General features: G+C 38.6%; 1 protein-coding gene across 7 annotated transcripts in view; it reads left to right on the top strand.

Moving 5' to 3' along the window:
- Window positions 1-24,769, top strand: part of SMYD3 (SET and MYND domain containing 3) — a 387,798-nt gene that overhangs the window by 309,027 nt on the left and 54,002 nt on the right. For all 7 annotated transcript variants that reach the window (XR_004781466.2, XM_035564736.2, XM_050710156.1 and 4 more), the window contains one exon: window positions 4,943-5,053. Coding sequence is in view for 6 of the 7 variants with exons in the window: in XM_035564736.2 (XP_035420629.1) it covers window positions 4,943-5,053 (111 nt within the window). In the remaining variant the exon portion in view is untranslated. The remainder of the gene's footprint in view (window positions 1-4,942; window positions 5,054-24,769) is intronic.

Here is a 24,769-nt window from a genome sequence, read left to right as displayed (position 1 = left end):
GCCACATCCTGTTCCCCATCTCTTTCCACCAGCTCAGGGTACTGGGTATCCAGAGAACAACTGGTCTTGCCACTAAAGACTGAGGCAAAGAAGGCATTGAGTACCTCAGCCTTTTCCTCATCTTTTGTAACTACGTTTCCCCCCGCATCCAGTAAAGGATGGAGATTCTCCTTAGTCCTCCTTTTTGTGTTGATGTATTTGTAAAAACGTTTTTTGTTATCTTTAACGGCAGTAGCCAGATTGAGCTCCAGATGAGCTTTGGCCTTTCTAATTTTGTCCCTGCACAGCCTCGCAACATCCTTATAGTCCTCTTGAGTAGCCCACCCTCTTTTCCAAAGATTATAAACCCTCCTTTTTCTCCTAAGCTCAAACCACAACTCTCTGTTCAGCCAGGCCGGTCTAGTTCCGCACCGGCTCGTCTTTGGGCACGTGGAGACAGACCGCTCCTGAGCCATTAAGATTTCCTTCTTGAGGAGTGCCCAGCCTTCCTGGACTCCTCTGCCCTTCAGAACCTCCTCCCAAGGGACTCTGCCAACCAGTGTCCTGAACAGCTCAAAGTCAGCCCTCCGGAAGTCCAAGACAGCGGTTTTACTGGTCCCCTTCCTGACTTTGCCAAGAATAGAAAACTGAACCATTTTGTGGTCACTCTGCCCAAGACAGCTCTTGACCACCACATCTCCCACCAGTCCGTCACTGTTGGTGAACAGAAGGTCTAGCGGGGCACCTAACCAGCTGCGTCAGGAAGTTATCTTCCACGCTCTCCAGAAACCTCTTAGACTGCTTTCTCTGGGCTGTGTTGTGCTTCCAGGATATGTCTGGGAAGTTGAAGTCCCCCACAAGAACAAGCGCTGACGATGTCGCGGCTTCTGCCAGCTGCCTGTAGAACTCCTCATCTGTCTCCTCATCTTGGTTCGGTGGTCTATAACAGACCCCCACCAGGATGCTTGCCTCGTTGGCCTTCCCTCTGATCCTAACCCAAAGAGACTCAACCTTATCATTCCCAGCCTCAAGTTCCTCAACATCAAAACACTCTCTAATATAGAGAGCCACACCACCACCCCTTCTGTGCTGCCTGTCCCTTCTGAAGAGCCTATAGCCAGACATTGCAGCACTCCAGTCATGAGAGTGGTCCCACCACGCTTCCGTGATGGCAACCAAGTCATAGCCTTCCTGCTGCACAATGGCTTCCAGCTCCTCTTGTTTGTTACCCATGCTGCGTGCATTAGTGTAGAAGCACTTCAGTTGGGCCATTGCCTTCTTCCCCGGCTTTGCCATTGTTCCCCCTGGTACAGCTCCAACAAGCCTAATTTCAGCCCCGTCCCCCTTCTTTCCTAGTTTAAAGCCCTCTCAACGAGCCCTGCCAGCTCCTGGGCTAGGATCCATTTTCCCCTTAGAGATAGGGACCCGTCTGCGGTCACCAGGCCGGGTGCCGAGTAAAGCGCCCCATGGTCAAAAACCCCCAAATTTCTGTGTTGGCACCAGCCTCTGAGCCACGTGTTAATCAGATGGGCTTTCCGAGTCCTCTCGGTAACCCTCCCTGCCACTGCAGGGATAGATGAAAACACCACCTGTACTCCCGCTCCATCCACTAAACGTCCCAGTCCCCTAAAGTCCCGTTTGATAGCCTTCAGGCTTCTCTCTTCAATATCATCACTGCCAGCCTGGACTATCAAAAGAGGGTAGTAGTCAGAGGGGCGAACCAGGTTGGGAAGCTTTCTGGCAACATCCCTGACCCTGGCCCCAGGGAGGCAGCAGACTTCCCTACAGGTAGGGGGAGGTCGACAAATAGGGCCCTCTGTTCCCCTGAGAAGGGAGTCGCCTACAACGATCACCCTTCTGTCTTTCTTGGTGGAGGCAGTCTTGAGGCGTGGAGTCGGCTTCCTCACCCTAGGCATCCTCCTGGGTAGACTTTCTACCTCGTCCTCACCCACCGGTCTCTCAAGCTCCAGGGCCTCAAATCTGTTATGTAAGGGCACCTGGGAAGGTGGGGCTGGTGGGGGGGGCGTTGCCTGCAAGGTCGAGCAGGGACCTGTCTCCATTCCTCCTCAACTCCTAGGTCACCTCCCTCTGCCCGACAGCGACAGGGCAGGGGGTCCACCCCCATTTGGGGTGTCTCACCCCGGTATCTCTCCTTCAGGCCCTGCAGGGAGTCGCTCCACCAGTCTATCTCCTGCTCACACTCCCTGATAGCCCTCAACCTATCCACCTCCTCTTCGAGTTCTGCCACCAGGCAGACCAGGTCATGCACCTGCTCGCACCTCACACACACGGTGCCTCTGCCTCCCTCAGATGGCAGCAACAGGCTCAGACACTCCCCGCACCCAGAGACCTGAACTGCCGCATTGTTGAGCAGGCGGTCAGTCTGGGTGGTTACAGACTTTCTAGAGAGAGCGCTCTTCCACTGCCATTCAGTAGCCTTTGAGAAAAGAAATTACTGATTTCAAACTTACTCCCTGCACATGTGCAAAAAAAAAAAAAAAAGAATGAAGCTGAAGATACAGCATGGCTGTGGTTTTTTTTTTTTAATGCAATATTAGAACTGAACCCTGCCTTATGATGGCTTTGACAGTAATGAAAAGGTTTAAACCATTCTCTCGTGTATTTTGGAAAAACAAAAAAAAAAAACAAAAAAAACCCTAATCTCAGGCACAAGACTTTTTTCTAGAATATTCAAGATGTCTTGCATGGTTCCTAAACTTGATTGCACGCCTCTTATTGCTGGATGCCGCCTGAACCTAAATCCCAGTAGGACATTGGTCAAACCAATGATCTTTTTTTTTTCAAAGAGGGTAAGAGACAGGGAATGGGCCAGTGTGGGGAACAACTTGGACAGAAAACACTTGTGAATTGCAAGAAGGCGTGAGGATCAGAAGAGAGGAGAGGACAGTTGGGCTTGGAATGGCTGAAGGGTGAAATTAGGGCTACAGCTTGACAGGAAACTTCTTCATGAGAAGGAAGAGAGGCAGATCTTTTTTACCATATCAGAGAGGATGCAGAGTAGGACCTGCTAGGGGAAGAAATGAGGACAAATACTTGGTGGGGATCACTGATGATGATTGAGAAACCAGAGTAGGGAAACAAGGACTGTGTTAGTGTTAGTGATCAAATATGGGGAAAAGATGTAAAATGGGGCATACAAGGGAGGAAGAAGGGCATATCTGGGACTAACACAATGACTAAAATCAGTCCATTGTCTAAGAATGGCTATGTAAGGAGCTAGAAGTGAGGGTTGGAAAGCAGGATTAGATAACCAGGTGTGGAGAATAAGACTAGAAAATTATACAGCGGCAAAGAAGAGAGAACAAAAAGAGGGACAGATTGGAAAGAATGGGGTAGGAGAGTTTGGCAGAAAAGAATGGAAAAGAAATAGGCAAAATAATTTCCATCCATTCCCCACAGAAAGCTCAGAGGGAAGCCTACTGTTCCCGTGTAAAGGATTAGTACAGGCCCGTTCTGCTGTCAGCCAACAGCAGTGAAACAACTTCCCTCTCAACTAGAGCACAAACAAGCTGTGACAGAACATTATTTAGAAAGCAAAGCCGAACAAAGTTCTCACACTTTCTAACTTTTGATTATCTGTGGAACTTGAATTTCTCTTTAATGAATTATACAATTATTCTTCAATTGTGAGGCCATATTTTCTTTTTTTTCCACAGGTTTTCTGCTTATTGACTTTACCATCTTTGGAAAAAGTGCTTGACTTTGCCATCTCAGTAATCCTTTAATACAGCTCTCCCTCAATAAGTAATCAAAGTAAACTGTAATAATAAATGGGGAAAAAAAATGCAAGCATTATTTTAGTTGCTAGTTAATTGCTCGTTTAATTAGAATACTCATTAGTTTTCAAAATGCAGACTCTGACAATGGATTTCGTAGTCATTAGTACAAATTGGTCAGGTTTTCCTGTGATTTTTTTTTGAGTGGACTCTCATGATTTAAGTGAGAACCATGTGAAAATTCTCCCAATTAGTTTAAGTGTCTAGGCTCAGAATGAAATCATGTGACCTGATTTTTTAGCTCTGACCTCTATGGAGTGTTTCAAAGTGTGTTGGGTGTATAGTGTAATCTGTAGTGTGTATATCTGAATGCTGGTCTGAGCCGGGCTGTTATTTTGTTATATTCTTTCCCTTATCATTAGTTTGTGCCTTAACAGCACTTTAAACGTTTGAAGAACCCTGCAAATGGTTAGCATTGTAAAATTCCTTCTGGCAGGCGTCAAAATGAACAAACTAAAGAGTTCTCTGTAATTCACTATACATTTTAAAATGGCACAAATGTAAGCATTTTATTTTATTGATCCTTTTAATAAATTTTCTTGTCAATAGTTTCAACAACTATGACTGCAATACTGTGCTACTTTGGTCATGAAGAAAACATCACAGACAAACTAAAGGTGGGAATGACATAAAAGAAGCTTTCTTCAGGCTCAAATAGAGCAAAAAAAACATTTGCAAGAAAGTACAGGTTTCCCTGAGACAAAATTTATGGAGATAGTTGGATGTTGTATTACACCAATGTTAACTACACACATTAGCTTTAGAGCTAGACAGAAAATGAGGTTCCATGCACAGGGAATTCAGATGCTGAACTTCCTTTCTTTTTTTCCTCTATTATGTATTTCTTCCTCCAAGTTTGGATAAAAAGCTGCAAGAGTTGTTGGTTGATTTTTTTTCTTTTTCCTGAATTAAAAATTTTAAACTATATTAATCTGGAATAGTGAAAAGTGTTCCTCTATGGAATTTATATTTGGCCTTTTTTGCTTTTGTAGAAGTTGTCTGGTTTGTTTGTTTGTTTGTTTCCCTAGGAAATAATCTGTTAAGATAAAATTTCATTTTCTGCAGGAAGAATGTTGTATCCAAAAATATTACCTTAGCTATACTTTAACCAAATATGGAATTTTTGTAAAACATACCAACTGTGCTTTTGTATGTGCTACACACAGCTCACCATCAGCTATATTGAATCGCTGATGCCCACCAGTGAACGCCAAAAGCAACTGATGCGCCAGTATTGCTTTGAATGTGACTGTCATCTCTGCCAGGATCAAGAAAAGGTAGGTTGGATAAAGAAATTCCTTGTCAGTGAAACAGAATTTTCCAGAATTTGTCTGTCAGCACCTTCCCTTCCTTTATGTAATACTTATCTTTTGCTACTAATTGAATGGCCAGAATACAGAAAAAAAAAATGACCTCTGCCCTCAGTCCTGCTTATGTTTCTATGAAAGACAACCGTGAAGGAAATTAAAGCAGGAGATGTTGACCACATGATAAGAAGAAGTTTTTGCAAAAATATGTGTTCTTCATAAAGCTAGGAACCACTTTCGGTTCTAAAGTGTGGTTCAGATTATTTTGGGATTCAAGGACCTCAGAAAATGAGAGTCAACATAACTTTAAGATGAAAGGAAAATATTTGTTTTTTACTATTCAAAATAATAATCTTGGAACTGAAACTACTTCTCTGATGCTAGAGGAAGGCTGCGCTTATCCTCCTAATAATGTTAAATTAATTTTGACGAACACCTACATCTATAAATTCTCAAGAACTACCAGACATATTCAGGAGTTGTTAGAGCTAGGCTACATTCAGGGTGGTGAATCTCCCTGGACAACTATTTGTAGCTTTGTGCTCTTGTCTGCAAGTTCTTGGAGCAGCATGTCAGTAGCTGCAGTAGGTAAAATTTTGTTTGTCGTGACCTTTAATTAGAGTTCAGCCTAGCCTGGATTAATTATTTTCTGGGTTCATTGCTTCATATGTATATAGCCCAGCCAGACTAATTCTGGGCTCCAAGCCTGAGGTGAGATCAAATAGAATATGCTAAATGATGCCAGCTTCACAGCAGTTCACCTACTTTGTCTCTCTGGTTATGTGTACGCTTGTTCCTATTTTCAGAAATGCCTATTTTGGATGAGTCAATATGCCATAGCTAAATGTGCTTTCAGTAGATCAGAGATGATATGCAGGACATTAGTGAAAATGATTCCAAGGAGCATAGTGTGATTCATAAAGTAATTGCTGTACAGCAAAAAGATTAAAAAAAAAAATTAACCGCCAACATTTAAAAACTTAAAGGGAGTACAGTTGTGTGAGTGCATAATTTTGTTCAAGCCAGGGTACACCAATTAAATACATAATGTATCCTTTGATTCATCAGTAAGCATTTCAAGAAAGAGACAACAGAAAAGTTTCAGGCTTATGACATAATACTAAATGACTTCCTGTGCATGTGCAAAAGTTGTTGGCATTTTGTGCCTGGTAAAGATTGCTGCGCTGCTGTTTGGAGGCAGTGAAGGAAAGCAAAGACCTCTGTTTGTCTTTCCTTTAAAGATGCTCACTCAAGTGCCATGAAATCTCAGATTAGTTTTGGGGAATGGCATCCCAACACAGATGCAGTGATGATTAAGAAACTTAAGCATGCTAAAGAGTCTTTAAGGATTGCTTAACAGTCTGTGGAAGGGGAGGCAAGTGGTGGAAAGACCATTCAGCACGTTGTTTTAAGAAACAAGATCCATAGGTTGGCATACACATCACTGTAAGAGCCAACGTACCGCACCTACAAATATTGTAGTGAAATTATAATTATAGTTGTAGTGAAATTAATTTGTACTTATAGTAATAGTTTCATCAATAGATTTAAATTAAGTAAAGTTTTTTTTTTCCTTTTAAATTTTTAACTGTGGTTTGAATTCAACAGATTTTTTTTTTTTTACATTTAGCAAAATTCCCTGTGGGGATGATACTGCAAAGTGTTTGGAAAGCTCCTTCTGATTAAATTCTAAAATTCTGTAAATTTTTCTCATTGTTACCATGTAAACACATCTTCGAAAGGCAAGGAATCTCATGTCAACATTGTTGATGTCTGTGAAGAAGACCCCTTTTATCCTTAATTTCAGTTTAGGATGATTAGATATAATCTCTAGTAATCCTCATAGTACTGCATTTCATTGTTCCGCAGCAGAGATTTAATCACTTAACTGTTTACATGACTGACTTGGAAACAGATACTTTTCTTCCATTGATCTCAGACTCTGTGTAAGATGGGAGACATCTAACACAGAAGCTACAATGGCAGAGAGTTTTATTTATTTGTTTTGTTTGTTTGGTTGTGTTTTTTTTGTTTTCTTTTTGAAATTACAGAATGGCTGGATTTAAATGCCTTAAAGTAATCAGTTGGCAACATTATTGAATAATATCATTTCTGAAATACCACTGGTATTGACACAACTTTGCAAGATATTTTTGGAACTTTTTAAAAGGTGAAGTCTGTCGACAGAATAGGCAATGGGTGCAGCTCTGGGTCATCAAGAGTGGAATATTCAGCACTGTGAGTCAATAAGTAATAATAGCTAACAGTAATTTTCTGTATTACAATGTTGCTTTGTTAATATGATGGGCTTCATCAACAGCAATCTAGTTCCTAAATCTTTGTTATAAGTAAAAATGCAAGTTCCAGTTTGGCTAAGAAATGCTATATGCCTTCAAGTAAGTTATTGGGTGCTGTTGTTTTTTTTCTTCATTTTTTCCCCATTTGTATTCCAGCTATAATTATCTCATAAAAATGCTAGAATTCCCTTTCTAACACATATAGAGATTGTAGCTTTTTGCTACTCCCAAGTTCTAGTCTCGCTGAGTACGCCTGCCAGCTGCTGAGCAGCTACTAGAGACCAGTGAAAGCAGACAAACCACTCTTGAGATGCACACATCCATTTAAAGCAAAACTACAAATCAAATCCTTTCCATTGTACCTTTTATTCTACATCTATTGTAATTATTTAAAAGTGATCCTGAAAAGTCTGTGGGAAGTATACATTAAAGTTTATATGAAGGGCATATAAACCTTATGTGTATTTGTTCTTGCTTATTTATAAAAGTACTTTGCAAGTTTGTTATTAATGAAATTCATGTCTCTTCTGTTATATTTTCTTCAAACTTGTTCTTTTAGTCGTCTTCTGTGCTCAGCTGAAGAAGGAAGGATGGTATCAGGTTTCTGTTCTCAGATCAGTCACTGACTTCATAAGTGACCTTGGGTAATCCCTTTCATTCAAAAGCAACCTTACTGTTTTCTGAGACCTTGCCCTTATTCTTCATAATTAGTGAGAAGCTACCATTTTAATTGGAGCTGGCCATATTTTTGACTAAAAACCAGACCAGTCTGTCTAAACTGGGGATCATTTTTTAATGAATATTCTGTGATGCTCTGTTTTGCTCAGTTTCCCCATATGCCACACGAGGACTGGAATTCTTAATTCTGCTGAGTATTCTGATGTACAAATAATGCTAGAGAAAAATGCTGCATTTTCCAAGATCCTTTAGCTTTGAGTGCTGGATTTGCTTTAATAATTCCTTGAAGTGGAATGATTTGAGGTTTGTGTGTTTTGTGCAGTTCTCATTCTCATATCTCATATTCTCATATCTTAGCACTATAAAAAAAAAAAAAAGTATTTAACCTCAGAGAGAGCTATGTGAACAAATAACAGGTTTAGCCTACAGAATGCTATTAGTTTCTCCCATTTCATTTAGAGGTCTAATCTAAGCCAGTTTTTAGCCTGCCTCCATATCCAAAGAGACGGGCAGCTCATTCATACACTCTTGTAGTAGACATCTATGAGAACTAGATTGGATACAGAAGGCTAAAGGAAAGCCTTCAAACAAATACCCACGCTTTAGACAGATGAAGTTAGGTGAGATAAATTATGTTGCTCCATAAAGTATGTATAAACACAAAATCAAGAATTGCATGATTGTCTACCTGTGCTAGCTGACATGGATAGCACAGAGTGTAGTTGCACATACATATGTTTCAGTACCCTACCACCCACATTGTGGGCAAAATCTGTTCACACAGATCACTTTGAGCATTTGTATCTGATTGCTACTGTGGACATATTTATCTTACAGACAGTTTTACCATTTCTTCACTGTTATTTGTGCTAAAATTGATTAAAGTAGGATAGTGGTTACATAGTACTACAGTCATGCAGTTTAACTGTGTATAGAATCATTTGGGTTGGAAAAGACGTCTAAGATCATCTGATCCAACGTTTAACCTAGCACTGCCAAGTCCACCATTAAACCATGTCACTAAGCACTATATACAAACAAGAGTAGTGTCAAAGTGTTCTTTTGCCATTCTAGGTTATGTGATTCTGCCAGGACTCTTTTTTTTTTTTTTTTTTTCAGGTTTTTGATGAGCTATGATTTAAGGTGCAGCATGTCTGTGGAGAAATTTTTTTCATTTGTCATTTGCATGTAGTATAAATACGTGTAATATTTCGTGCCATAGCTGTATAAAACAGCAAAATTCACTCTGACACCACCAGTGACTTTCACATTCACAGTCACTTTGTCTTTATGGTTAGCTTCTAACCAGAGCAATCTTCTCTAATTGCTGCCAAATTACAGTTCACTTGCACAATTGTCTAGATCTGAGTCTATTATATGTTAAAGTTCGCATCTTCAGGTATACTTATGCACCACCCCATCCACAGTGATCCCGTTCAGCTGCAGCTGATGCATGCTGACACCCTCAGGGTGAGCAGATATAGTGCTAGAACAAGTGGAGAGGTCCTTAGCTGCACAGATGCCCTGCCATTAACTATTGTGTGAGTTAATGTTCCTCACTGCTGTTGAGAGGATTTCATGATGAATCTCTGCTTGCATTAGTTGTTTTCTATGTGCTTGTCCCACTGCCAGCACAGCCATGGACAAATCCAGGTGTCTAGCTGTCATCAAGGGTGAGAAAATAGGCAGGCAAATAGTGACAGCTAGCTCTAGCTTTGGATCTCAAATGATTGGGCCCCAATGTCAGCTGCTTTTCAACTCTAGGAGGTAATACCATAATGCTGAGCGGTCTCTTTCAGCAACTGGTTCAGCAGCCTGGGTACTGATTTAACAGGAGACGAGAAGCATGTGCTAACACACCAGTGTAAACAGGTTAAGGTAAGATTAGGACGATCCTTTTGGCAGCTCGTTCTGCCAAATTAAATGGTATAAACTGCAAATCTAACCAACATTTTAAATTGATTGATAAGAAACAATTCAGTAACTAAAAGAAGGAAAAAAGACCTCTTTTTAAGAATGTCTGCTGACTGTCAGTACTTCAAGTTTTTGCTGCTGTAATGTCTTCAGTTCATTGTATCTCTGACAGCTTTATAAATTATTATTATTTGCTCCAGACATTTTAAGATCAATCTACACCGTAATTCGGAAATGCGTTCCTTCCTAAAAGCTGAACTCTTGGCAGTGAATTACCATCCCAGCACATAAAAGCCCCTTACTTTAATTATAATTAAAGATGGGATTACACCGATGACAAACATTTTAAAAGGAGAATTTTTTTTCCACAATCACGAGCCAGAGTATTGTTCATATTCTACATTTTCAGCCAAGGATTTGAGGGAGATTTGTGCTTTGCTATGAGTCGTCTTTCTTCTTTGGAGCCAGGATTTAATATTTTAGTCTAGCTTGGTTTTTGGAAGTCTTTTATTTATTACAAGGTCAAAAGCAATGGGTTTTGAATCATTTTTACATTTGTCCAGTATTTGATAGTTGCCAAAGCTAATAATAACATAATGCCAGTAAGTACTTTATTCCGTTAATCAGTTTATTGCTTTGCTTAGTACTCGCTCATATTGCATCCTGAGTTTTTTAGAGAACATCACAAGTCCAGTTTCCAACTCAAGGACGCTCAAAATTAGGTCACCTGAATACCAGCCAAGCCATCTACATGAAAATGTCACCTACGGTTCTTTAGCTTTTGCACTTCCATGCACTCACCAGCTCTTTTTTTTTTTAAACAAAAGCAGTAAACAATCTCCTAAAGCTACTAAATGTTTTTACTTTTGTTGTTGTTGTCTGAAGAAATAATGCAACTGTAGTTTAGGATTGTCATTAAATGCAAATGCTTGTTTAACTCACTTGATCAAATTTGTTTTTTGAGCATACGTCTTTGGTTGATTTGTCTCACTGAAGTTTCTGAGAGAAATGTCAATGTGGCCAAGGATAGGATTTACACATTTTCACCTTTTATCTTTATGTTTTTTGTCTTCAATCACATTGAAGAACATGTGCTTAAATCACAGGGGCATTGTTACATGAAAAATACTATTATTGACTGTTGTGAATTAGCATGTAAAGGCTTCACATGAGATTACTGTACTATTATTAGTACAGAAATACACCCCCTCCCTCAGGGAAAGTATATTTAGGACACAGGAAATATAAAGTAATCTGTTAAGAAGTGCCTTTTTAATTGGCTGAATTGCCAAGTTCTAGAAGTTTGTGTCCCAGCTTCCACAATATTTACTTTCAGGTATTTACGTTCCCACTTTTCCAGCTATAATGAAAGATGAGATCTCCAAATTGATTCAAAAGATGAAGGCTGGGAACGAAGGAGTAAGCAAGATTGTCAAAAACAAGTCTGTTCATACAGATAGCTGAACATAAAAACCCTTGATCAAAGCAGAGTGAAGTAGGAGCATCTGTATCTCTAGGGATGATTCTAAGGTACTTGCTATTTAAAAGTACGTTTTAAAAAAAATCAGGACTTTGTTCCAACAAAAAGCTGGTTTAGTAGACCTACTATCAGAGTTTGTGGTATCTTATTTTATAAATACTGTGTTCTTTCCTCATCTTTTTACTAGTTTACCCCTAGAACAACCTTTGAAGCAAACTACAAATGAAAGTCAAGTCACAGCACAGCCATATTTCACCCACCCACCCTTTTGGCCCAACATTAGTATCACCAGTGCCTTCAAAAGCCAGTGGCACTAATTAGCTGCTCATTGGGACACAGTGTAAATTTTTTCCATAGGTGGTTGGCTGATTAACCGTTCCTTCCTTTTGGCAAGACTTTTGATAGTGACTTAAACCCTGGATCAGTTCCTGAAATCCCACAATCAGTCCAACAGTCTTCTGTTTCCTTTCAGGGATCTTTCCCTCTTGGGATGTGTTTCCAAACAGCCAAGGACTGAGGGTGTTTTTGTTTGTTCGTTTGTTTTCCTAGTGCCAAAAATGCCACAAAAAAACAAAGCAACCTTTTCTAATTTCTGAGCTCTTTTGTTCATTAACAAAGGCATCATCTCTTCAGACTCTTAGCATTTCTTACACTACTTCTGAGGCTTCTTCCATCTTTCAACATTTTTTTGCCATCAAAGGGCAGTCCCCCAAACAATGCTAGACAGTGACAAATGGACTGTGATCATTCCTCGATGACAACTTACCTCTCCCAGTTACTTCAGGACTGCCTCAATGTGCTTTGGTCATGACTTGGCAGAAGTCAGCCAGAGCTCACTTGGGTTGTCAAAGGTCATGGAAAAGATACCGCTGTTCACATAAGTAGACTGGAGTTCAGAGCTGTATGCAGACTCCTTTCTTGTTCAGGGGATACTCGGTAGGGAAACCACTATCAATCTGGTCCAAAAATGTTTTGGAGCCAACATAGGAGTTGGAGCGTGGTGCTCTCCAAGGAGTCCAGCTTTCTGCTCATCTGAGGGGAGAAGAACCTCACTCCTTTTAGACCCAGCCGTCTGAGAGGAAATATAAATCCTTTGGCAGATGTTTTAAGCAGAAATATTCTTTTTGCCAAGGGAAGAGAGTCTGCTCCCACTGCTGTTTCAGGCTGTTGTGGCTACATTTAGGTGCCCAGCTATTAATGTTCCCCTTTCCAGATATCCATCTTCCTTGGAACTGTCGTTAGAACTAATTACTAGTGTTAGGATTTTTCTTTTCAGATGGTGTTATTCATATAGCATTCACTCTTCCATCTCTGCTGAATGATGAACAGAAATAAGAAAAGTCTTTCTCTTTATTTGCACTCCAAAATAAGCATAAAGAAGGTAGAATATGCTGAGAGAAATAGCAGCTTTTTTAAAAAAATAAGATTAGGTCAGACAAATTCCAAACCCTTTTTCCCAGAGTGATTCTGGAAGACTGTTTTGCACTTTTTTTTTTTCTAAACAGATACTGAATGTGGTGGTTGTTTATACTCCTTTTAAAGCACCTAATTACTCCATCTAAAGTTTCTGCATTTGATAGTTGACAGGAGAAATTAATTTTGCTTAAGGAATTTAAGCACATTGTTAATACACTGTCAGAGGACAGTGCATTACAGCCCAGAAATGTTACGAAAAATTGTCACTGTGCCCTAAAGGAAGCAGCCTGAGGGCTTTGTTACCTCTTTGGGATTCCTAAAAAGGTATTTCCACAAAAAATTATGATTTGATTCATTGTAAGACAAACCTTGAATTCTCTTTCAGTGAGGTTACTATAACTTGTGTATAATACCTCGTGACATCCAGCTTCAAACACTGATTTGCAAATATATTGTTGGGTTAGAAGAGGCTGGGATTGCTTGAGGTGTGTGTCATCTTCCAGCTAAAGGGGGGCATTCTTTATTTGGAATATGCACTAGATATAGGTGGAAGTACCACAATGAGGGTGGTATTAGGAATAGAGTAGACCAAGTGAGAAACTAATTTAAAAGACTATCATCACAATGTGTCCAACAAACAGTAAGTAAGCAGGAAGCCACTAACCGATTAAATTTAGGGAAAGGAGAACATGTTGAGCCCAAATATCCATTTTAGTTAATATCTGAATGAAGTTGATATTTGTTCTAATAACCCAGAATATTAAAGGTTGGCATACAAATCAGCTTGTGAATATAGAAAGTACTAGATTATTATATAACTCAGAATAATTTGTATGTATTTAAGTGAATACTGTCCTATCTTTTTGGATTATTTAATTTATTTGAAGACTAAACATTAAGGAAAAGAAAAAAAAAGTTTTTTATTTTTTTATCCTGAAGTCCTCTGACACCTATCAGTCAAAGAAAATGTGTGGTGAAAGGTTGTAACATATATCTGCAGCTTGAAATCAATAATAATATATATGGTTCCATTTAAGGAGAACATAGATTTGTAAACCTTGCAAAAGGTATTTATATGACAACAGAGCAGTGCAGTTGTTTTGACTGAATTTTTTTTAGGAGAGGTATGTAAAAATATGGAATTATTTATATTAAAATGTAATCAATATATTAATTAGTCACACTAGTCAGAAGTCCACAATATATACTGTAAATGAGAGCTCAGTATTTCCAGATGTCTCTGAGTGGAGACTATACAAATGCAGTTCCTGTCAGGGGAGAGGACTGTTGGAATTACAGTAAAAACATTTCAGTGATTCTGGAAGGGCCAAGCCAACCAAAGAGCCATGAATGCAACATTCTCTCAAATATAACAACAACAACAACTGAGCTAAAAGTCCTTAATCTAACTCTCAAGAGTCTTCCACATTGTTCTGGGCATTATCAAGACCTCTTTGTAGGGCCAACTTCAAGAAATACCCATTATACAAGTAAAATGAAAAAGATGAACTCTTCTTTAGAACGTCTTGCTATGAAACATACTACAATGATTCATATAGCTCTTATTTCCTATGTCACATTGTTGAAGTGTGCCCCATCCCTGGAGGTGTTCAAGGCCAGGCTGGGTGGGGCCTTGGCCAACGTGGTCTAGTGAGCGGCATCCCTGCCTATGGCAGGGGGGTTGGAGTTAAATGATCTTTAAGGTCCCTTCCGCCCCGAGCCATTCTATGATTCTATGAATTGCATCTTTCCCTCAAGTTGTCTTATTTAAATAAAGATGGCTTTCCTGTTAGCTGCCTCTAAACTTTTAGAAACTCTTTGCAAGCTAAATGTTATTTTTCAATGGTTGATCAATTGATCTATTGATTTAGGCCCGGCCCCTGTGGCAAAGTCATCAGGTATCATGACTTCGTTCTAATTTCTTTTTGACAGTGCAGTTTTTCAAGTTTTGGGGCTTTGGCTGAGTTCGTAGAAAGCACTATAGACAAAGGCAAAATCAGGCCCTTCAGTGCCTAAATCAATTCCAGTCATTAACTAATATCCTCCAAGGTCTATTAAAGAAAGACTGAGCTCATGTGAATAGCAAGGAAGTCTGTAACTTTTGAGATTGTAAAGCCACAGACTGCCTGCTTTGGAGTGAAAAACTGCTATTGTAAGCAGCGTGCCATATGAATTTCTTGCCAGTAATTTAATTAATATCATAACAATGCAGTAACTAAAACTGTAGCTATAAATTTTGCATTTGTGAACTTCATTTTTAGACATGAATAGGAACTTTTCGTTGTGTAAAAGGCAGCAAGCTTGAAAAGGCTGAATTTACTCTAGCCATGTGAATTACAACAGAGGAATGTGTGAATTGTTGACCTATTGCAGGATCGCCTATTATTTTCCACAAGATTGCTCAGTAAATTGTATTACTCAGGCTGTTGATTACACAGCAGTGACTTGAACTGGGGAGTGTGGTAGAACAGTGAATCACAGCTTTGCACAAGATTTACTTGACCACAATCTTTAAGAAAAAAAATGCTGCTGCATCATATTGCTTTAGAAAAGATAGGCGACTGTCTTAGTGCTGACAAGTGTTGGTCATAAACTGAAGTTTCTACTCTTTCTTTGGCAATATCTAGACAACTAAATTTTACTTTCAAAATATGTCTGTATGTTAAAGTTGCAATATTCCCAAGCACAAAAAAAGCCATTCTGAGCTTAGAGAGATTTTGATGTGATTCCAGCTACTGCCTAGTAACACAGTAGTTTGAATCTACAGGCATTTGTTATAGAGAATAAAGATACTGTGAAGTTGGATTACTTAGTACATTGCATTTCATTAATGAAGGTTGGGTTGCATGTTTAGAATATGAAGTGAGCTTCTTCTCCCAAACCCTCAACTGAAATAGAAGTTTTTAAAAAAGAGGGGTTGAGATACCATGGTTTTCAGAGGGGTGAAATATCCATGTGACTGAGAAAAATATTTTAGGAGAACAGTATCCCCGTTTTCTAAGCAATGAGTAAAGTCCTTGGTGGACTGTACTTACCAGGAGACAGAAAAATAAATAAATTGCTAGTACTGTGAACCGTTTTGGAAAATTGGAAGTCCAATATAGATGATGAATCACCAAATAATATTGTTCTGGCAGGTCCCATAAACAGTTGTTTACATGTAAGTCAAGATGTGTAACTCTCTGTACAGGTTTGTAAACTAGGCTACATCTCTTTGCTTTGAATTACTGTGGCTAATCACCACTGATTGCTGAGACACGTAAAAACTTGTGCTGCTGGCTCCTGTTGACTGCCATTATTACAATAGCTATTCAAAGAGTAGATAAAGTCTCTGAGAATAATTCGTAGGTATTATAGTAGTTTCCATGTCACTATGTCATTTTATAGAACGTCCTCTTCACACTCTGGGATATGGCCATTTTCCTATTTTTCATGACAGTGACTAAAATGTCAGCATTATTGAATCAGGATAATAGACAAGTAGAAGGGTACTGGCAGCAGCTTGTGTCAAGCACCCATTTGCTTTAAAGACTGGAAGAACTTCTGCCTTAAATTGGGTAGTCAATAATAATTCTCCAAAGCAGAAGTTCTTGAAATGACTGAAATGCTGGATGACATCTTTTAAGAGTATTCATATACTTCTTCTTTGATGCTATGAAACTGATATTCGGTTAGGGAGCAATCAAATTTGTTGGCAAAATTCTAGAGGCGGAACTCCAGATACTGTGCTCTCATAAGAGCTGTAGTTGTACAAAATGAATTCTACCTTTTTTATTCATGACTTTAAAAAAAAAAAAAAATTGAGTGGTCAGTGTGGATTTGTGCAGTGACATTGAACATTGAAGCAGCAAGCTAGTGAGATAGGCAGTCAATTTTTATCAGCCCTCCAGGAACTGCTACTTTCACTTTTGAGATTTGTCAAATATTTTAAGGTATAGAGTAGATTAACAACTGTGTATGATCTTAATCATCTTGCATGTGTTTTTTCTAAATCCTAAACTCCCTGTGTTTCATATCCATTCATTCCAAAAACAGTATGCTCCAATAAATATTGTCATTTTACATTACAGTTTACATTAAAAAAAACCTAATTACTAAAACTACCATTTTATCAAGTGATATATCATGCATTAAAATTTTAAATTGTTTTCAAATGAGTGTTCAAAATAAATATCTAACTTTGTGTCAGTATATATATCTTCAGATGGAATCAATAATTCAATGGGCACAAACTCTTCAGTCACTGAAGCATAAACAGAACTTTGACACAGGAGTAACAACACCTCTACTTAGTAAGTCATCTGCAAAAATACTAACTTCAATGAGGTTTATGCATGCATTGAAACTTAAGTGCACTCATGATTGTGGATCAGATTATGTGTGTGAATACCTAAATATTCTGAGAATTTCAGACCTACATGTCTCTTTTGAGCCACTAAACGTTCTCAGTGGTACCCTGCATGTCCATAAAGTGCGGTCTTAAGAAACAAAACAGATTTGCCTTATAGTTGTCAGTTCAATTGTTAATAGAGCTAGGAATTGCCTTAACAAATGTGTGATGTCTAAGACAGTCTGAAATACCAAGTACACGGTTACTAGGGATTAGGCTGAACAGTATCCTTCCTCAGGTAACCAAATTACCCAGAGGGTTTTTTTGGACTAAAGCTGGAAATTACAATGGAATTGCAAACGTGCCAAGAATTTTTGGGTGGTCTGGCATAGGGCCCTATTTCTCTGATGGTAAACTGTAAATACTTTCCTTTCCTTTTCCTCCCTTCCTCCCATCCTCTGGCCTTTATGAGTTGATAAGTAGTGAACTTCCATTTATTGCTCTTCCCATGGTCCAATCTGTTTTTATTTCAGTTTGTAACTTATGCAGCTCAGATGGGGATTTTTTAGTCAGCTCTAAGCTCCTGAAATTAGGAGGTTTAATAGCAGTGTTCTCACAAACATAAAATTTGGTCTTGTTGCTTATGGAATGAACTACGATTTCCATTGTAGACATAGGGGTCTTGGACCTGCAAAGTGCCAAACATCCTGCAGGGGCCTCAGTGGTGGGGACCTCTCAAAGCTAAACTGTGTATCCCACAGGGGTTTTGTGAAACAGTACTGAGAAAGGACTATGAAAAGAACTGGGGTAGCCCTTGTGTGATCATCACTCCTTTTTCAGCAAAAGAAGAAGTATATAGGGGTCACAGCTGAAAAATAAATATAGGAAATATTTTGGTCAGACAGCAGAATAATTAAAACTTCACTGAAATGACTACAGAATGTGTTAAATACATGTGCTTTTCATGTAAAGAGTCTCCAAGTCTGGGCTGGGAGCTATTGTGAAGTTTAGTGCATTAGCCCTATGTATTGTTTATATTCTCTTTAGATATCATCTTGCTTTCTTGCTAAGTAACCCAATATCCTTGTATGGTGCTTTTTGAGAGAAGAAATACTGTCTGTAGTGTTTTTCACTTAGATTTTTGTCACATAGAGTACATGCAAAACAGAAAAGCTTTAATAATAACTCTTGACCTGTGAGTGTCATTGGTCTTGAAAAAAAAAAGGAGACTGATATTCAAGACTAATGTAAAGCTTTTAGTTATTTTGGTGTCTTTTCTTATTACAGGAATTTTTACATATACACTCTAAAGGTTGTTCTGATGCCACACTTACGCATTAAATCACCATAATCATCAGTTATATATAATGCTTACCAAATAGCTTCAGAGTGTGTCCATAATGACCCTGTTTCTACAGTACCCAGCATTTTCATGAATGAATTGGAAGTAATTGCAAAATCATTGCCAATAAAATTTGTGGATGACAAAGACTGAGAGAATAATAAACATTTATGAGGACAGGTAAATCATACAGAGTAACTGGAATTGCTTAGTAAATTAGACCTGTTGAAATAAAATACACCACCACTGTAAAGGTAGAACACGTTCCACATCTGAAATGGAGATCTGCAACTGTGATTTATTTCACCAAACCTCAGACAGCTGCAGTATAAACATCAGCATCTGAGCTAGTTACTCTAGCCTTCTTTTATGGATAAAATGGAGAAAAAAAGGACGCTCTTTGACTGCTATTCATCTAATGTATTTTAGAAGTTTGTTTTAGAATAATACAGCTTTCACCATGAGAGTGCCTCTAAATTGAAGGCTAGTCCAAATGTGTACCTTTGGTCTGATGAATCTCGGTACGGGTATCTGAACAGAAATGAAAAATGTTGTGTTTTTCTCTGGCAAAGAAGGCTAATGTGATCATTGAGTCTACAAGCAGGGGAGTCAATAGGAGGAGGGATGTGATTTTACTGCCTCTGTAACATAAAAAATACAGATGCAGTATTCTTCAAAAATGCTGTTTAAAAATGTGTGTTTCCAAAAATAAATCACAGAAATGAACAGAAGTGGGTTGCAGTGGATAAGAATGGAGTCTGAGTCTGAAAGTAATGCAATTTTTTTATGTGTGCAGAACTGTGAGTCTGACATATTGGACTTGCAACTGGAAGAGGCAGAGAACTCTTTCCTCCTCTCTATCCTTATACTTTAAAACTTTATTAACTTCAAGGTGTTTATGGGATAAATTGGTCTGAGTCCCATTTAATTTTGTTAGATTAAATTGGATTTGTTTATCTTAATTTTTTCTTTATTAAAAGCATTCTGTTGCAATAAATGTCCCACAGTTGTTCTTGATGTTTTATTTTAAGTTTCCAAGGAACACTATAATGTTGTAGTTAAGTTAGATAATGTTAAGGAAATTATATTCATACAACTATCTCAAGGTACTTGTTTTTTTCCACTGATTGTACACAGGGTTTAGAGAAACTCTCATCTTGATTTGATTGCCTAAGTAGTGTGCTTAAACATAAATGGTGTGAATGACTTAAATATTCCAGTACAATTTAGAGTATTACTAGCCCGTGCAGTTCTTTTGCCATTCCAGACACCACAGTCAGTAATCCATGAAGATAAGTGCTATATGAACAGCCGATATCAATTACATGAGGTAATGCAGTCTGTCTCACAATGTACTGCACAACTGCAATATGGCATGCATGTGATGTGTCTTGTTTACGTTCAGAATTCAAAAATAAGTACAAATTGAGTTTGTTCAGAGGCAGGGTTCACCCCCTCCTAGTAGCCTTACCCAGAACGTAACACTGATTTTCTTCTGCAGACAGATTAGCCTAGGAATCACAATTGTCACCCTCTTCACATCTGTATGGCAGAGCTGAGCTGTATGCTCAGCTTTTGAGGAGGATAACCTTGTGCAGGCTGGACAGGATAGCTGAACTGGCACTTGTGGAGCTGGTGTTATTATTTTTATGGGGCAGGGCAGGGGAACGTTCGAATCTTTAGAAGTCACAGGTGAGTCTGGGTCACAACAGTTCATTAGTCCAGGGCTCTGTGCACTGCCCATTTCATATACACATAGTTCATGACATGGTCATTTTCAAGACTGAAAGTGAGGGAAAAAAACACAAAGCTTTAGGATTCAATAAACCACAGCCTTTGGGAGATCTGCAACAGGATCTGCAATATCTTCTCAATTAATGCTTTCCTCTGGCCACCATGTATAAAATAGTGAGTTACTGAGTTACTAGAAGCACACTTTCAGTTGTTGCTGCAAAATTAAATAGAATTAGAAACAGAAAACTGTTATTTATGCTTTCAGAGCATAATGTATTAGAGATCTATTTTGAAATGTCATGCCATTTTTTAAATGTCTGAACTCTTCTGACACCTTCTTCAATCAAAACCTAAGAAAAACTCTTTTAATTTGAACCCATTGAGTTGGTCAAAATTGTTCTTCCAGGTGCACATCTGTACTTGCCACTGAAATTTTTAGAAATTAAACAAATCATAAAGTTGTGGTCAGCACTTTATTGTGAAATGTTCACATATTTCAGGTATCCATAGCTTTTAAGCTGTTAAAATATTGAATTTCAAAACACTTCCTTTTTAAAGATATTTTTAAAGCTTCCACAAAAAGAGAGCAGGAACAGAAATACATGGTGCTGCCTCACAGGATTATCATTATATAGTCAGATTTTGTGGCCAGAAGGAACCATTATCATCATCTAGTGTGATTTTTGTCTTGCAAAAATATACCCAATAATATTTCATATTAAATCCATAATTTTTGTTTGAACTGTAGTTATAGGCTTTTAATGTTGTGAAACTGACATTCACTGGTGTTTACATTGCACACGTGTATTTCATTTGTGTGTTTAGAAGAGAAGATCCTGGCCATGGAAGACTTTAGACCTTGTTTTTCTCTCCTCTCAGAGCAACCTGGCATTCTGTATCCCTTACAAAGCTTTGCTCATTTCTACCTGTATGGGACTAGACAGCTGAACACCAGATGTCCTTGGACCTACTTCTTCTAGAGAAAGGATGGGAAGGAGAAAGAGAGATGTAAGAGTTACTTATTGTGTGGAGTTTCCTGTCCCCACTTCTCCCTTACAGACGGAGGCAGGGAGAGTTTCACGGTTTCTCTCCATGGCAAATTTCTGGTTTGTTTCTCTACCTCTATCTGTGACAAGGAGAAAGAACCTTGTAGAGAGGAGAAAAAACCCATTTCCTATTTCTGTGCTGTAGCCTAAGTATGAAAGGAGGACTAGCTCTTAATCAACCCTTTCATTGTAAAGAGACTCAGAGATGAAGAGCATCTCTGAAGAGCAATGGTGGGGCTGCAGGAGCACATTTGTGCAGAAGAGACAATGATGCTGATTCATTGGCTATTCTTGCTTTGGTGAGAGAGATGTCTTCTCCCTGAGGATGTCCACACGGGAATGTTTTAACAGTCAGCATTTTAAATATTGGGATAGCAAATATCAATGACTGCTAAAGCAAAGTGCAAAAGCAGTAGTGCTTGAAATGAATAGGTAGGGGAAACTTTTAAGAAGTATGAGAAATGGAGAAATAGTCAGGGAAAGAAGAGTGGAGTAAACAGGAAGGAATGAGAATCATTTATCTGTACTTTGAAGATTTTGCTTCTTTCTAAGGAGAGGTCAGTTAAGGATGGGATGTGTTCAGGACACCAGGATAGCAAAACGGATAGGGAAAGAGCTAGTTCTTACAAACAATGTGAAAGCAAAGGAATAGGAGGGAATGGAAGAGGTGAATCATTTTCAAAAGCTTATTTCTGTGGTGACTGATATATCTAACTGCTTCAGGAGATGGTGCTTTTATCATAAATCTTCCTATCACTTAATGCCAGGGCTGTAGAACTTTTAAAGTTTGATCACCATGCAAATAGATTATATTCTTCATCAGATATACTCTAGTTTTCTTATTTCAGTCTTTTGTTGTTATTGTTTCATTTTTATAAGTGTCACTAATGGAACCTAACTGTGGAAAACTGGGTAGTATTTAAAGCAAGTATTGACATGTAGTGATGTCTTGTGTATCACAGACTATTTGTATGAGCATTTTCAGAACATGCTGGACAGAGCTGCTCATGTGCTTTCTCAGGCTCCTGAAATACGTATCATAATGAGTATCTACAAATTTAAAAGTCAAGAGGATAATTGGATAAGAAAGCTGGATACACTCTGAAAGAAAAATAACAACCAATGTTATTTTCATCTAGAAGCTGTAGAAATTATGATATTCAAGAAAATATTTAAATATTAATATTTTTCTTGACTCCTTTATGCAGTTAAACCATTGTCACATTTAAGAAAGGAAAAATGGTTCTTTAGGGTAGTAGAATTTTCCTTTACAGAATATTTTTTCATCTGCCCATTCTGAAGAGTCAAGTAGATTTTAAGGGTGGAATTTTGTCTGGTCAAATTTTGTAGGTGAGCCTTTGTGTTTAATGCACCCAAACTACATTCAAGAAGATGTGAAGGCACACAGCACCCTCCTTTTGGTAGGTGTCAGATGGGAAGAGTTTAGGTTATAGCTTATTTTACTAGAAGAACCAAATATAACTGGAAATTGGTTTGCCTAAAGGATTTAGAAGCACTGCTCTATGCAGTCTGGGATAGTTAACCCAAGGGATAGGTAATTAATGGAGATTTTCAGAAAGCTTCAGTATTAGGATGACAAATCCCCAGCCGTGTTTCATCAGGAAAGCTGTAGAAGCACCTGCTGCAGTACTGGAAGAATGAAGAAAGGGAATTGAAATGTTACTATTGCATTTTAACTCACCTTTTAATAGACAAATTTCCCCAGCAAATGCTTGAAGGAAGTGGAAAACAGGTGCTGGAATCATCTTCTGTCTGCAATAATTTGCTCAGAATAAGTCACAACATCAATTTTGTCTTTCTCTGTACCTTAGATTGTGGATTCAGCTAGCACATCCTGTGATACTTCTGCCTCCAATGGATTGTACCTATGTTATTAAGAGTATCACGGGGTTATGCTCTTGCTGTGGAAAAGCGTGTATTGCAGCTGTCTTTTCTGCTCTCCCCGTGAGCCTTCAACACGTCTACTCTCAGTTTTCTCCAGCACACCTCAGTGTGTGAAATGAATTGTAAAGGATGCCAGCTAAAGTCATCATAAGTTTGTCATGCATTTCTGTGACTAGATTATTAATAAGTCTAATTATTTTTTTAGTCTAAGACACAAATATTTTGTTGTTTTGTAGAACAAATTCTTCAGTTTAGTGTTGATGTTAGAAATAAGGAAATTAATTAGGCACAGCATTGCTAACTCTTTCCTCTTATTCAAAAGCCTCTTTCTTTTCTTCAGCTGGAGTCTCCTTTTCTACAGATGACAAAAACTTGTTTTCCTTTATTGTTGGCAGCTCTGCACACCTGGAGGTTTGACTGGGAACATGTTCTGAAAAGAGGTGCTTTCAATGGGTGTTGCTCTGTGGAAAGCTAAATCTCACATAGCTGTTACTGCCATGCTCTTAGATTAAATTAAACAGTTTGGCATAACTATTAATCACTTCAATTATTTCCATAATTCCAACTCCAAGGCAGCTTTGTATTTTTAGCTGGCTTAGTCATACCACATGGCCATGACTTTCAAAGCATTGTCCAAAGGAGAGAAACAAGTTACTTGGATAAAGCTTATTAGGCTGGGAGGCAGAAGTGTTCTCAGTGACAAGCCTTCCTGGTGGTTTTGCAGCCCCTGCTCGGCTGCCTGTTTAGGAGCAGCCACTGCACCTTGAACAAGAATGTTTAGGAGAGGACAGAACCTCTCTGGCATATGAAAACCTGATGGAGAGCAGTGTAAAAGGGTGAGCTGACCAGGCCTTTGCTTGTTGTTATGTAAGCCAATCCCCAAAATACTTCATTTTGAAAACAGAAAACCTATCGTTGAAACCCGGGACTGAAATCATTCCCAGAGCTGGGCATGATGCCCAGCTCCTTCCATCCTTAAATCTCTTACAAAAGGGATAAAGACCATGACTCCGGAGGGGGTTTTGAGGTTATTTGTCCATCCGACACTCCCTATCCTTTACCTAGATATGAAGCCATTGATGACTTAACCCTACGCACTAGTGCAAAGGTTAGAGGAAACCCCAAACTTGGACTGCTTGGTATTGTTAATGAAATTCTAGAAGACAAGGAAAAGCAACTCGAAAGAGTTATGTCAATGAACACTGTAACCTGATTTCATCCATTAGTCCCACTGTGAGCAAAGTGACTCCTAATGGTGCTTCACATCAATCATTGGCTTGTAACTTGTCGAGTAGGTTTTTTTCTTTCAATTATAAATCAGTCCCAATTTCCCTATTTCTGAGTTTTCAGTTGTAAGGCTTACTGTGTGCTACAAAAAGACTGAGAATTGTATTTGGGCTTAAAAGAATTTTTCTTTTTCACAAAGCTCCTTAAACCTAAAATTTCACAGAAGTCATTATTAATATCTAACAGGCCAGATTTATGTTTCAGATCTATCAGCGAGCAGCACTTGATCTACAAAGGTGTTTTAGAATTGGATTGTT

Source organism: Cygnus atratus, chromosome 3 (genome assembly GCF_013377495.2).
Source record: "Cygnus atratus isolate AKBS03 ecotype Queensland, Australia chromosome 3, CAtr_DNAZoo_HiC_assembly, whole genome shotgun sequence".
NCBI lineage: Eukaryota > Metazoa > Chordata > Aves > Anseriformes > Anatidae > Cygnus > Cygnus atratus.
Note: the sequence above shows the minus strand (reverse complement) of the source record. Positions and strands in the feature narration are given on the sequence as shown.